The sequence below is a fragment of the Nothobranchius furzeri genome, chromosome 1, assembly GCF_043380555.1.
Source record: "Nothobranchius furzeri strain GRZ-AD chromosome 1, NfurGRZ-RIMD1, whole genome shotgun sequence".
Classification (NCBI taxonomy): domain Eukaryota; kingdom Metazoa; phylum Chordata; class Actinopteri; order Cyprinodontiformes; family Nothobranchiidae; genus Nothobranchius; species Nothobranchius furzeri.
The window spans coordinates 33,049,434-33,069,727 of record NC_091741.1 but is presented as its reverse complement, the minus strand read 5'-3'; the positions used below and the strand labels follow the sequence as shown (position 1 = coordinate 33,069,727).

Here is a 20,294-nt window from a genome sequence, read left to right as displayed (position 1 = left end):
ACTGCAGGTTAGAGCCTCCTTTGAACAAATATTAGAGAAACATAACAGGAAGTTGTTCTAAATAAAACCAGACGTGGCGCAGGCAGAGGGAGTTAGCTTGGTCCAGAGAAGAAGATGTGCTCTTGGCACCTCTTAGGCCACATCAACCGACCACTACCTGGTGGTGAGTTGGCTCCGACGGTGAGGGAGGATGCCCCGCACACCTGGCAGGCCCAAACGTATTGTGAGGGTCTGCTGGGAACATCTGGTGGAGTCTCCTGTCAGAAGGAGCTTCCATTCCCAGCTTCAACAAAACTTCCAAAACATTCCGGGGGAGGTGGGGGACATTGAGCCCGAGAGGGCCATGTTCTGTGCTTCCATTGTTGAGGCGAACCCGCTGGTGGACACTGGTGGTTAGGGTCAAGCTGAAGAAAAGTCCTATCAGGTCTTTTTGGCCTGTGGGACTCCAGAGGCAGCTGACGGGTACCGGCAGAACAAGTGGAATGCGGCTCGGGTGGTCGCGGAGGCAAAAAGCCTAGAGCAGCCAAGGTGTTGAGGGGATCTGTTTTGGTGGCCTGAGGATCAGGTCTCTGCTTTTTCCTGTTGGCTTCATCAGAACATGATCGTCAGCTTTCGCTGGAGTGGTTCACAGACGAGTGTGAAGCAGCTGGGATGAGAATCAGCTTCTCTAAATCTGAGACCATGGTCTTGATTCAGAAAAGGGCAGAAAGCCTTCTCCGGGTCAGGGACGAGGTCCTGCCCCAAGTGGAGGAGTTTAAGTATCTCGGGGTCTTGTTCACCAGTGAGGGAAAACTGGAGCGTGAGATCGATAGGTGGATTGGTGCTGCATCTGCAGTGATGCGGGCGTTGTACCGGTCTGTCGTGGTGAAGAGAGAGCTGAGTCAGAAGGTGAAGCTCTCGATTTACCGGTCGATCTACGTTCCTACCCTCACCTATGGTCATGAGCTTTGGGTAGTGACCGAAAGAACGAGATCACGGATACAAGCGGCCGAAATGAGTTTTCTCCGAAGAGTGGCTGGGCTCTCCCTTAGAGATAGGGTGAGAAGCTCGGTCATCCGGGAGGGGCTCGGAGTAGACCCGCTGCTCCTCCACATCGAGAGGAGCCAGTTGAGGTGGCTCGGGCATCTGGTCAGGATGCCTCCTGGACGCCTCCCTGGTGAGGTTTTCTGGGCACGTCCAACCGGGAGGAGACCTAAAGGTAGACCCAGGACACGGTGGAGGGACTCTGTCTCTCACCTGGCCAGGGAACGCCTTGGAATTCCCCCGGAGGAGCTGGCTCAAGTGTCTGGGGAGAGGGAAGTCTGGGCTTCTCGCCTTAGGCTACTGCCCCCGCGACCAGACTCTGGATAAGTGGAAGAGAGAGGATGGAGCATTTGTCAGCTGTTTAGGTTTTAGCAAGAGGGAGAGACGCCTGTCACCACCTGGGCAGGTGGCTCGGACCTGGTCCCGACCCAGAAACCAGCATCCCTGGCTCGCAAGGAGTTTTTAAAAGCTCTGCATCGTCTTCTGGAGCTCAGAGCGGACCTCCCTGATCTGGCTCTGATGCTGATCTGGGCTCTAGGAGTTGGCAAGTATTTTTCAAAACTCCACCGAGGAGGCTGGAGAATAGGAGGCGTGTTGAACTCCCATCACCTCACTGGGATTGTAATCCTCCGGTCTGAAGTTCTCCACAAACGACAAAACACACCAGGAACAGAAGATGGTGCTGTTCATTCTATTATTGGGAAACCCGTGGACTCGCTGTCCGGACCTGCTGGAGTTTGTACATCCTCTAAAAACAGTTTACTGTTTTTTTAAGAAAAATGAACACAACCCAAAACTAGTGAACACACACTGACTCGATAACACGCAGGACTAGTGTTTGACTCCCCTCCTTAAGTCAGAGGTTAAGGTCAACTCTAAATAAGGGGCTGTTATGCATTCTAAAACAAAATACATACAATAAGTGTTTCAAATAATATTGTCTGGACAGCATTTTATATGAAATTAAATAGAATTTAACCTGCAATTTGCTCTTTAAAGGGTCTGGGCAGCAGCGGCGCCCCCTGCTGTCCCTACTAACGAAGGATAAGTTGTATTAGAATGACAGAATCAGACGTTTTAGTCCGTTTCTTTCACCTTTTCAGGATTTCAAATAAATAATGACATATTTGTTGTTCTGGAGGGAAAAGGCTGCTGCCGAGACAAGTCAAAATTCAATTCATCAAGATAATAAAAAACATTTAAAGGTGCAGTATGTAAGGATATTGTGAGAATTTTACAGTGAGAAAATCCCAAAAGAGTCTAATGAAGGGGTCTCCATCCTTTTGTAGACCGCGAGCTACTTTTACTCGGTGAAAGTACAGAAGAGCTCCCGCCATACGACGTATTCACATCCATACTTTCCACTTTGGCTTTTAGTCAGTGACTCATGTTATCGGATTATGATTTTATAGTTTTATTGTGTTTTATCTTCTTATTGTTTTCACTTTTGTTTTAATTGGTCCTGCCTGTTCAGCACTTTGGTCAGCTCTCATGCTGTGTCTTAAGTTGTGCTATGGAAATGAAGTAGGTGTGGTAGGTGAGAATATGCTCATGCTAAAATGCTAGACTTGCTATATTAGCATGTGTTGTATTCACAAGTTGATTTCTCTGTATTTCAATCAATATTATAACAAATCTACGTAAAGACAACATTTAGTTTTTTAACTAATCAGATACTTTCAGACAATAAAACACAAATCTACTTCATGTGGAGGACATATTTTAGGATGGATCAGTAACGAGCAGCTAACCTGGTCCTGTTCAGTCCCTGACCCCGTGCCCCGCCCTCAACATCAAAGCTTAATGTTGTTGAAACGGCATTTAATACAAAACCTTTCAAGTAATAGTTTTGTTAGGATTATTTTTCCAAACAATGCTAAACAAATTTTCTCATAAAATGAGAAAAGCTGAAGATAATTTTAAATAAACACACTAAACAAAATTATAAACGCAACACTTTTGTTTTTGCTCCAATTTTTCATGAGCTGAACTCAAACATGACTCTCATGTTGTTCTGAAATCTGTTTACATGTCTGTTAGTGAGCACTTCCACCTCACAGGTGTGGCACATCAAGGGGCTGATGACAGCATGAATAATGTACAGGTGTGCCTTAGACTGCCCACAATAAAAGGACACCCTGACATGTGTAGGTTGATCAAACAACACAATGCCACGGATGTCACAAGGGCTAACGCTGCAGCGAATTTGACGACGGCTGGCAAAAAGCTCCAGTTGTCTGAGGCAGTTGCAGAAGCCACGTTTTACAAGAAGCCACTGTTACTTCATTTCTACATAATGCACCTTTAAGAATAAACTCCAGCTTACATCTCTGTGCATTTTGTATGAAAAAAGAAAAAGAAATTTAAACCAGTAAAACCACTAAATTTGAGTAGTTTTGTTTGTTTTTGTAAATATAATTTGTAGAATCTGAATCCTTGTTTGTATAAAATAAAAAATATAAATAGTAACTATATTGTTAACCTTTCATTTGGGAAGTTAGAACAGATTTAGTTTCATCTTCCAAACTAGAAAGACCAAAAATTATACTCAGATTCTGCAGGAATTCAAAAAAACAAACGACTGGAATTAAAATCTCGTTTTTCCATACAAGATGCAGTTTATATAAAATAAAATCCTTATTCTGAGCCGAGGAGCACACACACTTCCAAAAACCCAAACACAGGTCCAAGTTGACAGGAAAGAAACAACTTCAAGCTCAGGTGTACGACCTTCACCTGAACTTATATCCTGAAAGATCTAGATCCAACATGCGCTTTCAGGACTTTAACTACCCATGCATTTACCTTCATTGACTCCGCATGTGAGGAAATGTGGAGAGGCATGCAGATCTAAACTCTACAGACTGAACTACAAGTGAGTGACAGCATTCAGACACAAGCAGGACAGGTGAGCATCAGGCTGGCCACCTCCAACAGACATACACTGCATGACATCATCAAATCCTATTCCTGTTTACTCTGTTGAATAAAGTGCTAAAATCCCACATTTTGTTCTAGTTTTAAAAAAATCAGTTAAAGCAAAAATATAATAGTAATACTGGATTAATGTGAAATGTAAAGGATTGATGCTGTTAAAGAACCAAAAGGGACACATGACAGATCCCTGCAGAACTCCAGAAGACGCAAAGTCTCTGAGATCATTAATTCTCCATTTTTTAACAGATGTGTGTAGCCCCCCCCCCCCCTCCCAAGCTACTCTGCAAATAAAACAATTCAATTCAATTCAAAAATACTTTATTAGTATTTAGTATAATTCAGGCTTTTAATTTTGAGAACTTGTTTGGTTTCTTTAATCAGGTGTTCAACAGGGATCAGGGTCAGGGCAGATTCTTTTAATAGAAGACACAAACATATTATATAACACACACACACACACACACACACACACACACACACACACACACACACACACACACACACACACACATGAACACACACAAACAAACAAACAAACACACACACACACACACACACACAAACACACACACACGCACGCACGCACACACACGCACACACACACACACACACACACACACACACACACACCAGTAAAACACTAACTATTACACAAATGATTAAATCTCCAAAGTTCTTTATTTTGCATCAGTTTTAACTTTTGAGACCCGAACCCATCAAATCACAAAACTAAATCTACTCATAAATGTTGGTTTGCATAAATTATTATAACCTTCTCTGGTTTCTCTTTGGAGAGAAATGTAATATGTTTACCTAAAGTAAAAGGCGCAGCATTTGATGTCATCATTCCAGAAACCAACAGGACAGAAACACTACAAACTAGCAGCCAGGTGAGTTTGTCTGTTTGTGTGAAAGTGACCACCTCCGCAGGAGACGGGTTTCTCTGAGCGGTGTGAATGCAGCAGACTGCAGGAACATGCAGCAGGCGCTCACTTACCACGGATTAATATAAAAAGCCAAAAGATAGTCAGTCCAAAGGCAGGACGGCAGCAGGGTAAGGAAGGCAAAGAGGCTCCTTCGCCTGAAGGGTTCAAATAAACACAAACACACAAACAAGAGAAAGTAAACAGACAGCAGGGGCGACAGAACATGGAGCTCATTAGTAAAGTTAACACAGTTGATGCATCATGCAGATGGGCTCAGAGGGTCCATTGTCCCTGCAGGACAGCCGGAGTCTGTCTGCAGCCCCATTGTCTTATAAACAACCTGTGACATCATGGCCACTCCCTAAGCCCCGCCCACCACCAGAATGGACCCTCTGCATGACTAGCGGTGATGTCACAGCCCCGGTGACCTCAGCAATATGAATGGTGACCCCACTGATGTAACCTCATAACCAAATCCAGGTCCTGAGGAGTCCATCAGAGCAGATAACGACCGACGAACACAAATGACCTCAGCAAAACAACAAACAAGACTCATTAATAATAAACAATTTTTACTGACTACTACCACAACTGTTTTACTGACGTACTACCACAACAGTTTTACTGACCTACTACCACAACTGTTTTACTGACATACTACCACAACTGTTTTACTGACTACTACCACAACAGTCTTACTGACATACTACCACAACAGTTTTACTGACGTACTACTACAACAGTTTTACTGACGTACTACCACAACAGTTTTACTGACGTACTACCACAATAGTTTTACTGACGTACTACCACAACTGTTTTACTGACGTACTACCACAACAGTTTTACTGACCTACTACCACAAGAGTTTTACTGACATACTACCACAACTGTTTTACTGACATACTACCACAACAGTCTTACTGACATACTACCACAACAGTTTTACTGACGTACTACTACAACAGTTTTACTGACGTACTACCACAACAGTTTTACTGACATACTACCACAATAGTTTTACTGACGTACTACCACAACAGTTTTACTGACGTACTACCACAACAGTCTTACTGACATACTACCACAACAGTTTTACTGACGTACTACTACAACAGTTTTACTGACGTACTACCACAACAGTTTTACTGACATACTACCACAATAGTTTAACTGACGTACTACCACAACAGTTTTACTGACATACTACCACAATAGTTTTACTGGCGTACTACCACAACAGTTTTACTGACTACTACCACAACAGTTTTACTGACATACTACCACAATAGTTTTACTGACGTACTACCACAACAGTTTTACTGACTACTACCACAACAGTTTTACTGACTACTACCACAACAGTTTTACTGACTACTACCACAACAGTTTTACTGACATACTACCACAACAGTTTTACTGACTACTACCACAACAGTTTTACTGACGTACTACCACTACAGTTTTACTGACGTACTACCACAACAGTTTTACTGACATACTACCACAACAGTTTTACTGACATACTACCACAATAGTTTTACTGACGTACTACCACAACAGTTTTACTGACATACTACCAGAATAGTTTTACTGACGTACTACCACAACAGTTTTACTGACTACTACCACAACAGTTTTACTGACATACTACCACAATAGTTTTACTGACGTACTACCACAACAGTTTTACTGACATACTACCACAATAGTTTTACTGACGTACTACCACAACAGTTTTCCTGACATTCTACCACAATAGTTTTACTGACTACTGCCACAACAGTTTTACTGACTACTACCACAACAGTTTTACTGACGTACTACCACAACAGTTTTACTGACGTACTACCACAACAGTTTTACTGACGTACTACCACAACAGTTTTACTGACTACTACCAAAACAGTTTTACTGACGTACTACCACAACAGTTTTACTGACGTACTACCACAACAGTTTTACTGACGTACTACCACAACAGTTTTACTGACTACTACCAAAACAGTTTTACTGACGTACTACCACAACAGTTTTACTGACTACTACCACAACAGTTTTACTGACATACTACCACAATAGTTTTACTGACGTACTACCACAACAGTTTTACTGACATACTACCAGAATAGTTTTACTGACGTACTACCACAACAGTTTTCCTGACATCCTACCACAATAGTTTTAATGACGTACTGCCACAACAGTTTTACTGACATTCTACCACAACAGTTTTACTGACATACTACCACAATAGTTTTACTGACGTACTACCACAACAGTTTTACTGACATACTACCACAATAGTTTTACTGACGTACTACCACAACAGTTTTCCTGACATTCTACCACAATAGTTTTACTGACTACTGCCACAACAGTTTTACTGACATACTACCACAACAGTTTTACTGACCTACTACCACAACAGTTTTACTGACATACTACCACAACAGTTTTACTGACTACTACCACAACAGTCTTACTGACATACTACCACAACAGTATTACTGACGTACTACTACAACAGTTTTACTGACGTACTACCACAACAGTTTTACTGAAGTACTACCACAATAGTTTTACTGACGTACTACCACAATAGTTTTACTGACATACTACCACAATAGTTTTACTGACGTACTACCACAACAGTTTTACTGACTACTACCACAACAGTTTTACTGACATACTACCACAATAGTTTTACTGACGTACTACCACAATAGTTTTACTGACTACTACCACAACAGTTTTACTGACTACTACCACAACAGTTTTACTGACTACTACCACAACAGTTTTACTGACGTACTACCACAACAGTTTTACTGACTACTACCACAACAGTTTTACTGACGTACTACCACAACAGTTTTACTGACGTACTACCACAACAGTTTTACTGACATACTACCACAACAGTTTTACTGACATACTACCACAATAGTTTTACTGACGTACTACCACAACAGTTTTACTGACATCCTACCACAATAGTTTTACTGACGTACTACCACAACAGTTTTACTGACTACTACCACAACAGTTTTACTGACATACTACCACAATAGTTTTACTGACGTACTACCACAACAGTTTTACTGACTACTACCACAACAGTTTTACTGACTACTACCACAACAGATTTACTGACGTACTACCACAACAGTTTTACTGACATACTACCACAATAGTTTTACTGACGTACTACCACAACAGTTTTACTGACATCCTACCACAATAGTTTTACTGACGTACTACCACAACAGTTTTACTGACCTACTACCACAACAGTTTTACTGACATACTACCACAACAGTTTTACTGACTACTACCACAACAGTCTTACTGACATACTACCACAACAGTATTACTGACGTACTACTACAACAGTTTTACTGACGTACTACCACAACAGTTTTACTGAAGTACTACCACAATAGTTTTACTGACGTACTACCACAACAGTTTTACTGACTACTACCACAACAGTTTTACTGACTACTACCAAAACAGTTTTACTGACGTACTACCACAACAGTTTTACTGACGTACTACCACAACAGTTTTACTGACGTACTACCACAACAGTTTTACTGACTACTACCAAAACAGTTTTACTGACGTACTACCACAACAGTTTTACTGACGTACTACCACAACAGTTTTACTGACTACTACCACAACAGTTTTACTGACATACTACCACAATAGTTTTACTGACGTACTACCACAACAGTTTTACTGACATACTACCAGAATAGTTTTACTGACGTACTACCACAACAGTTTTCCTGACATCCTACCACAATAGTTTTAATGACGTACTGCCACAACAGTTTTACTGACATTCTACCACAACAGTTTTACTGACATACTACCACAATAGTTTTACTGACGTACTACCACAACAGTTTTACTGACATACTACCACAATAGTTTTACTGACGTACTACCACAACAGTTTTCCTGACATTCTACCACAATAGTTTTACTGACTACTGCCACAACAGTTTTACTGACATACTACCACAACAGTTTTACTGACCTACTACCACAACAGTTTTACTGACATACTACCACAACAGTTTTACTGACTACTACCACAACAGTCTTACTGACATACTACCACAACAGTATTACTGACGTACTACTACAACAGTTTTACTGACGTACTACCACAACAGTTTTACTGAAGTACTACCACAATAGTTTTACTGACGTACTACCACAACAGTTTTACTGACATACTACCACAATAGTTTTACTGACGTACTACCACAACAGTTTTACTGACTACTACCACAACAGTTTTACTGACATACTACCACAATAGTTTTACTGACGTACTACCACAATAGTTTTACTGACTACTACCACAACAGTTTTACTGACTACTACCACAAAAGTTTTACTGACTACTACCACAACAGTTTTACTGACGTACTACCACAACAGTTTTACTGACTACTACCACAACAGTTTTACTGACGTACTACCACAACAGTTTTACTGACGTACTACCACAACAGTTTTACTGACATACTACCACAACAGTTTTACTGACATACTACCACAATAGTTTTACTGACGTACTACCACAACAGTTTTACTGACATCCTACCACAATAGTTTTACTGACGTACTACCACAACAGTTTTACTGAGTACTACCACAACAGTTTTACTGACATACTACCACAATAGTTTTACTGACGTACTACCACAACAGTTTTACTGACTACTACCACAACAGATTTACTGACGTACTACCACAACAGATTTACTGACGTACTACCACAACAGTTTTACTGACTACTACCACAACAGTTTTACTGACGTACTACCACAACAGTTTTACTGACATACTACCACAATAGTTTTACTGACGTACTACCACAACAGTTTTACTGACTACTACCACAACAGTTTTACTGACATACTACCACAATAGTTTTACTGACGTACTACCACAACAGTTTTACTGACTACTACCACAACAGTTTTACTGACTACTACCACAACAGTTTTACTGACTACTACCACAACAGTTTTACTGACGTACTACCACAACAGTTTTACTGACTACTACCACAACAGTTTTACTGACGTACTACCACAACAGTTTTACTGACGTACTACCACAACAGTTTTACTGACGTACTACCACAACAGTTTTACTGACATACTACCACAATAGTTTTACTGACGTACTACCACAACTGTTTTACTGACGTACTACCACAACAGTTTTACTGACCTACTACCACAAGAGTTTTACTGACATACTACCACAACAGTTTTACTGACTACTACCACAACAGTCTTACTGACATACTACCACAACAGTTTTACTGACGTACTACTACAACAGTTTTACTGACGTACTACAACAACAGTTTTACTGACATACTACCACAATAGTTTTACTGACGTACTACCACAACAGTTTTACTGACGTACTACCACAACAGTCTTACTGACATACTACCACAACAGTTTTACTGACGTACTACTACAACAGTTTTACTGACGTACTACCACAACAGTTTTACTGACATACTACCACAATAGTTTAACTGACGTACTACCACAACAGTTTTACTGACATACTACCACAATAGTTTTACTGGCGTACTACCACAACAGTTTTACTGACTACTACCACAACAGTTTTACTGACATACTACCACAATAGTTTTACTGACGTACTACCACAACAGTTTTACTGACTACTACCACAACAGTTTTACTGACTACTACCACAACAGTTTTACTGACTACTACCACAACAGTTTTACTGACATACTACCACAACAGTTTTACTGACTACTACCACAACAGTTTTACTGACGTACTACCACAACAGTTTTACTGACGTACTACCACAACAGTTTTACTGACATACTACCACAACAGTTTTACTGACATACTACCACAATAGTTTTACTGACGTACTACCACAACAGTTTTACTGACATACTACCAGAATAGTTTTACTGACGTACTACCACAACAGTTTTACTGACTACTACCACAACAGTTTTACTGACATACTACCACAATAGTTTTACTGACGTACTACCACAACAGTTTTACTGACATACTACCACAATAGTTTTACTGACGTACTACCACAACAGTTTTCCTGACATTCTACCACAATAGTTTTACTGACTACTGCCACAACAGTTTTACTGACTACTACCACAACAGTTTTACTGACGTACTACCACAACAGTTTTACTGACGTACTACCACAACAGTTTTACTGATGTACTACCACAACAGTTTTACTGACTACTACCAAAACAGTTTTACTGACGTACTACCACAACAGTTTTACTGACGTACTACCACAACAGTTTTACTGACGTACTACCACAACAGTTTTACTGACTACTACCAAAACAGTTTTACTGACGTACTACCACAACAGTTTTACTGACGTACTACCACAACAGTTTTACTGACTACTACCACAACAGTTTTACTGACATACTACCACAATAGTTTTACTGACGTACTACCACAACAGTTTTACTGACATACTACCAGAATAGTTTTACTGACGTACTACCACAACAGTTTTCCTGACATCCTACCACAATAGTTTTAATGACGTACTGCCACAACAGTTTTACTGACATTCTACCACAACAGTTTTACTGACATACTACCACAATAGTTTTACTGACGTACTACCACAACAGTTTTACTGACATACTACCACAATAGTTTTACTGACGTACTACCACAACAGTTTTCCTGACATTCTACCACAATAGTTTTACTGACTACTGCCACAACAGTTTTACTGACATACTACCACAACAGTTTTACTGACCTACTACCACAACAGTTTTACTGACATACTACCACAACAGTTTTACTGACTACTACCACAACAGTCTTACTGACATACTACCACAACAGTATTACTGACGTACTACTACAACAGTTTTACTGACGTACTACCACAACAGTTTTACTGAAGTACTACCACAATAGTTTTACTGACGTACTACCACAACAGTTTTACTGACATACTACCACAATAGTTTTACTGACGTACTACCACAACAGTTTTACTGACTACTACCACAACAGTTTTACTGACATACTACCACAATAGTTTTACTGACGTACTACCACAATAGTTTTACTGACTACTACCACAACAGTTTTACTGACTACTACCACAACAGTTTTACTGACTACTACCACAACAGTTTTACTGACGTACTACCACAACAGTTTTACTGACTACTACCACAACAGTTTTACTGACGTACTACCACAACAGTTTTACTGACGTACTACCACAACAGTTTTACTGACATACTACCACAACAGTTTTACTGACATACTACCACAATAGTTTTACTGACTACTACCACAACAGATTTACTGACGTACTACCACAACAGTTTTACTGACATACTACCACAATAGTTTTACTGACGTACTACCACAACAGTTTTACTGACATCCTACCACAATAGTTTTACTGACGTACTACCACAACAGTTTTACTGACCTACTACCACAACAGTTTTACTGACATACTACCACAACAGTTTTACTGACTACTACCACAACAGTCTTACTGACATACTACCACAACAGTATTACTGACGTACTACTACAACAGTTTTACTGACGTACTACCACAACAGTTTTACTGAAGTACTACCACAATAGTTTTACTGACGTACTACCACAACAGTTTTACTGACTACTACCACAACAGTTTTACTGACTACTACCAAAACAGTTTTACTGACGTACTACCACAACAGTTTTACTGACGTACTACCACAACAGTTTTACTGACGTACTACCACAACAGTTTTACTGACTACTACCAAAACAGTTTTACTGACGTACTACCACAACAGTTTTACTGACGTACTACCACAACAGTTTTACTGACTACTACCACAACAGTTTTACTGACATACTACCACAATAGTTTTACTGACGTACTACCACAACAGTTTTACTGACATACTACCAGAATAGTTTTACTGACGTACTACCACAACAGTTTTCCTGACATCCTACCACAATAGTTTTAATGACGTACTGCCACAACAGTTTTACTGACATTCTACCACAACAGTTTTACTGACATACTACCACAATAGTTTTACTGACGTACTACCACAACAGTTTTACTGACATACTACCACAATAGTTTTACTGACGTACTACCACAACAGTTTTCCTGACATTCTACCACAATAGTTTTACTGACTACTGCCACAACAGTTTTACTGACATACTACCACAACAGTTTTACTGACCTACTACCACAACAGTTTTACTGACATACTACCACAACAGTTTTACTGACTACTACCACAACAGTCTTACTGACATACTACCACAACAGTATTACTGACGTACTACTACAACAGTTTTACTGACGTACTACCACAACAGTTTTACTGAAGTACTACCACAATAGTTTTACTGACGTACTACCACAACAGTTTTACTGACATACTACCACAATAGTTTTACTGACGTACTACCACAACAGTTTTACTGACTACTACCACAACAGTTTTACTGACATACTACCACAATAGTTTTACTGACGTACTACCACAATAGTTTTACTGACTACTACCACAACAGTTTTACTGACTACTACCACAAAAGTTTTACTGACTACTACCACAACAGTTTTACTGACGTACTACCACAACAGTTTTACTGACTACTACCACAACAGTTTTACTGACGTACTACCACAACAGTTTTACTGACGTACTACCACAACAGTTTTACTGACATACTACCACAACAGTTTTACTGACATACTACCACAATAGTTTTACTGACGTACTACCACAACAGTTTTACTGACATCCTACCACAATAGTTTTACTGACGTACTACCACAACAGTTTTACTGAGTACTACCACAACAGTTTTACTGACATACTACCACAATAGTTTTACTGACGTACTACCACAACAGTTTTACTGAGTACTACCACAACAGTTTTACTGACATACTACCACAATAGTTTTACTGACGTACTACCACAACAGTTTTACTGACTACTACCACAACAGATTTACTGACGTACTACCACAACAGATTTACTGACGTACTACCACAACAGTTTTACTGACATCCTACCACAATAGTTTTACTGACGTACTACCACAACAGTTTTACTGAGTACTACCACAACAGTTTTACTGACATACTACCACAATAGTTTTACTGACGTACTACCACAACAGTTTTACTGAGTACTACCACAACAGTTTTACTGACATACTACCACAATAGTTTTACTGACGTACTACCACAACAGTTTTACTGACTACTACCACAACAGATTTACTGACGTACTACCACAACAGATTTACTGACGTACTACCACAACAGTTTTACTGACATCCTACCACAATAGTTTTACTGACGTACTACCACAACAGTTTTACTGAGTACTACCACAACAGTTTTACTGACATACTACCACAATAGTTTTACTGACGTACTACCACAACAGTTTTACTGAGTACTACCACAACAGTTTTACTGACATACTACCACAATAGTTTTACTGACGTACTACCACAACAGTTTTACTGACTACTACCACAACAGATTTACTGACGTACTACCACAACAGATTTACTGACGTACTACCACAACAGTTTTACTGACTACTACCACAACAGTTTTACTGACGTACTACCACAACAGTTTTACTGACATACTACCACAATAGTTTTACTGACGTACTACCACAACAGTTTTACTGACTACTACCACAACAGTTTTACTGACATACTACCACAATAGTTTTACTGACGTACTACCACAACAGTTTTACTGACTACTACCACAACAGTTTTACTGACTACTACCACAACAGTTTTACTGACTACTACCACAACAGTTTTACTGACGTACTACCACAACAGTTTTACTGACTACTACCACAACAGTTTTACTGACGTACTACCACAACAGTTTTACTGACGTACTACCACAACAGTTTTACTGACGTACTACCACAACAGTTTTACTGACATACTACCACAATAGTTTTACTGACGTACTACCACAACTGTTTTACTGACGTACTACCACAACAGTTTTACTGACCTACTACCACAAGAGTTTTACTGACATACTACCACAACAGTTTTACTGACTACTACCACAACAGTCTTACTGACATACTACCACAACAGTTTTACTGACGTACTACTACAACAGTTTTACTGACGTACTACAACAACAGTTTTACTGACATACTACCACAATAGTTTTACTGACGTACTACCACAACAGTTTTACTGACGTACTACCACAACAGTCTTACTGACATACTACCACAACAGTTTTACTGACGTACTACTACAACAGTTTTACTGACGTACTACCACAACAGTTTTACTGACATACTACCACAATAGTTTAACTGACGTACTACCACAACAGTTTTACTGACATACTACCACAATAGTTTTACTGGCGTACTACCACAACAGTTTTACTGACTACTACCACAACAGTTTTACTGACATACTACCACAATAGTTTTACTGACGTACTACCACAACAGTTTTACTGACTACTACCACAACAGTTTTACTGACTACTACCACAACAGTTTTACTGACTACTACCACAACAGTTTTACTGACATACTACCACAACAGTTTTACTGACTACTACCACAACAGTTTTACTGACGTACTACCACAACAGTTTTACTGACGTACTACCACAACAGTTTTACTGACATACTACCACAACAGTTTTACTGACATACTACCACAATAGTTTTACTGACGTACTACCACAACAGTTTTACTGACATACTACCAGAATAGTTTTACTGACGTACTACCACAACAGTTTTACTGACTACTACCACAACAGTTTTACTGACATACTACCACAATAGTTTTACTGACGTACTACCACAACAGTTTTACTGACATACTACCACAATAGTTTTACTGACGTACTACCACAACAGTTTTCCTGACATTCTACCACAATAGTTTTACTGACTACTGCCACAACAGTTTTACTGACTACTACCACAACAGTTTTACTGACGTACTACCACAACAGTTTTACTGACGTACTACCACAACAGTTTTACTGATGTACTACCACAACAGTTTTACTGACTACTACCAAAACAGTTTTACTGACGTACTACCACAACAGTTTTACTGACGTACTACCACAACAGTTTTACTGACGTACTACCACAACAGTTTTACTGACTACTACCAAAACAGTTTTACTGACGTACTACCACAACAGTTTTACTGACGTACTACCACAACAGTTTTACTGACTACTACCACAACAGTTTTACTGACATACTACCACAATAGTTTTACTGACGTACTACCACAACAGTTTTACTGACATACTACCAGAATAGTTTTACTGACGTACTACCACAACAGTTTTCCTGACATCCTACCACAATAGTTTTAATGACGTACTGCCACAACAGTTTTACTGACATTCTACCACAACAGTTTTACTGACATACTACCACAATAGTTTTACTGACGTACTACCACAACAGTTTTACTGACATACTACCACAATAGTTTTACTGACGTACTACCACAACAGTTTTCCTGACATTCTACCACAATAGTTTTACTGACTACTGCCACAACAGTTTTACTGACATACTACCACAACAGTTTTACTGACCTACTACCACAACAGTTTTACTGACATACTACCACAACAGTTTTACTGACTACTACCACAACAGTCTTACTGACATACTACCACAACAGTATTACTGACGTACTACTACAACAGTTTTACTGACGTACTACCACAACAGTTTTACTGAAGTACTACCACAATAGTTTTACTGACGTACTACCACAACAGTTTTACTGACATACTACCACAATAGTTTTACTGACGTACTACCACAACAGTTTTACTGACTACTACCACAACAGTTTTACTGACATACTACCACAATAGTTTTACTGACGTACTACCACAATAGTTTTACTGACTACTACCACAACAGTTTTACTGACTACTACCACAACAGTTTTACTGACTACTACCACAACAGTTTTACTGACGTACTACCACAACAGTTTTACTGACTACTACCACAACAGTTTTACTGACGTACTACCACAACAGTTTTACTGACGTACTACCACAACAGTTTTACTGACATACTACCACAACAGTTTTACTGACATACTACCACAATAGTTTTACTGACGTACTACCACAACAGTTTTACTGACATCCTACCACAATAGTTTTACTGACGTACTACCACAACAGTTTTACTGACTACTACCACAACAGTTTTACTGACATACTACCACAATAGTTTTACTGACGTACTACCACAACAGTTTTACTGACTACTACCACAACAGTTTTACTGACTACTACCACAACAGATTTACTGACGTACTACCACAACAGTTTTACTGACTACTACCACAACAGTTTTACTGACGTACTACCACAACAGTTTTACTGACATACTACCACAATAGTTTTACTGACGTACTACCACAACAGTTTTACTGACTACTACCACAACAGTTTTACTGACATACTACCACAATAGTTTTACTGACGTACTACCACAACAGTTTTACTGACTACTACCACAACAGTTTTACTGACTACTACCACAACAGTTTTACTGACTACTACCACAACAGTTTTACTGACGTACTACCACAACAGTTTTACTGACTACTACCACAACAGTTTTACTGACGTACTACCACAACAGTTTTACTGACATACTACCACAACAGTTTTACTGACGTACTACCACAACAGTTTTACTGACATACTACCACAATAGTTTTACTGACGTACTACCACAACTGTTTTACTGACGTACTACCACAACAGTGTTACTGACCTACTACCACAAGAGTTTTACTGACATACTACCACAACTGTTTTACTGACATACTACCACAACAGTTTTACTGACTACTACCACAACAGTCTTACTGACATACTACCACAACAGTTTTACTGACGTACTACTACAACAGTTTTACTGACGTACTACAACAACAGTTTTACTGACATACTACCACAATAGTTTTACTGACGTACTACCACAACAGTTTTACTGACGTACTACCACAACAGTCTTACTGACATACTACCACAACAGTTTTACTGACGTACTACTACAACAGTTTTATTGACGTACTACCACAACAGTTTTACTGACATACTACCACAATAGTTTAACTGACGTACTACCACAACAGTTTTACTGACATACTACCACAATAGTTTTACTGGCGTACTACCACAACAGTTTTACTGACTACTACCACAACAGTTTTACTGACATACTACCACAATAGTTTTACTGACGTACTACCACAACAGTTTTACTGACTACTACCACAACAGTTTTACTGACTACTACCACAACAGTTTTACTGACTACTACCACAACAGTTTTACTGACATACTACCACAACAGTTTTACTGACTACTACCACAACAGTTTTACTGACGTACTACCACAACAGTTTTACTGACGTACTACCACAACAGTTTTACTGACATACTACCACAACAGTTTTACTGACATACTACCACAATAGTTTTACTGACGTACTACCACAACAGTTTTACTGACATACTACCAGAATAGTTTTACTGACGTACTACCACAACAGTTTTACTGACTACTACCACAACAGTTTTACTGACATACTACCACAATAGTTTTACTGACGTACTACCACAACAGTTTTACTGACATACTACCACAATAGTTTTACTGACGTACTACCACAACAGTTTTCCTGACATTCTACCACAATAGTTTTACTGACTACTGCCACAACAGTTTTACTGACTACTACCACAACAGTTTTACTGACGTACTACCACAACAGTTTTACTGACGTACTACCACAACAGTTTTACTGACGTACTACCACAACAGTTTTACTGACTACTACCAAAACAGTTTTACTGACGTACTACCACAACAGTTTTACTGACGTACTACCACAACAGTTTTACTGACGTACTCCCACAACAGTTTTACTGACTACTACCAAAACAGTTTTACTGACGTACTACCACAACAGTTTTACTGACGTACTACCACAACAGTTTTACTGACTACTACCACAACAGTTTTACTGACATACTACCACAATAGTTTTACTGACGTACTACCACAACAGTTTTACTGACATACTACCAGAATAGTTTTACTGACGTACTACCACAACAGTTTTCCTGACATCCTACCACAATAGTTTTAATGACGTACTGCCACAACAGTTTTACTGACATTCTACCACAACAGTTTTACTGACATACTACCACAATAGTTTTACTGACGTACTACCACAACAGTTTTACTGACATACTACCACAATAGTTTTACTGACGTACTACCACAACAGTTTTCCTGACATTCTACCACAATAGTTTTACTGACTACTGCCACAACAGTTTTACTGACATACCACCACAACAGTTTTACTGACCTACTACCACAACAGTTTTACTGACATACTACCACAACAGTTTAACTGACTACTACCACAACAGTCTTACTGACATACTACCACAACAGTATTACTGACGTACTACTACAACAGTTTTACTGACGTACTACCACAACAGTTTTACTGAAGTACTACCACAATAGTTTTACTGACGTACTACCACAACAGTTTTACTGACATACTACCACAATAGTTTTACTGACGTACTACCACAACAGTTTTACTGACTACTACCACAACAGTTTTACTGACATACTACCACAATAGTTTTACTGACGTACTACCACAATAGTTTTACTGACTACTACCACAACAGTTTTACTGACTACTACCACAACAGTTTTAATGACTACTACCACAACAGTTTTACTGACGTACTACCACAACAGTTTTACTGACTACTACCACAACAGTTTTACTGACGAACTACCACAACAGTTTTACTGACGTACTACCACAAGAGTTTTACTGACATACTACCACAACAGTTTTACTGACATACTACCACAATAGTTTTACTGACGTACTACCACAACAGTTTTACTGACATCCTACCACAATAGTTTTACTGACGTACTACCACAACAGTTTTACTGACTACTACCACAACAGTTTTACTGACATACTACCACAATAGTTTTACTGACGTACTACCACAACAGTTTTACTGACTACTACCACAACAGTTTTACTGACTACTACCACAACAGTTTTACTGACGTACTACCACAACAGTTTTACTGACTACTACCACAACAGTTTTACTGACGTACTACCACAACAGTTTTACTGACATACTACCACAATAGTTTTACTGACGTACTACCACAACAGTTTT

At 39.2% G+C, this 20,294-nt stretch overlaps 1 protein-coding gene across 2 annotated transcripts in view; it reads right to left on the bottom strand.

The window, feature by feature from the left end:
• The window catches only part of ptpro (protein tyrosine phosphatase receptor type O), an 81,060-nt gene that overhangs the window by 9,737 nt on the left and 51,029 nt on the right, over nt 1-20,294 (bottom strand). The window contains exon 17 of one of the 2 annotated variants that reach the window (XM_054739940.2): nt 4,958-5,041. The exons of the other annotated variant lie outside the window; for it this stretch is intronic. Within the exon in view, the coding sequence (XP_054595915.2) occupies nt 4,958-5,041 (84 nt within the window). The remainder of the gene's footprint in view (nt 1-4,957; nt 5,042-20,294) is intronic. 2 annotated transcript variants of the gene reach the window in all.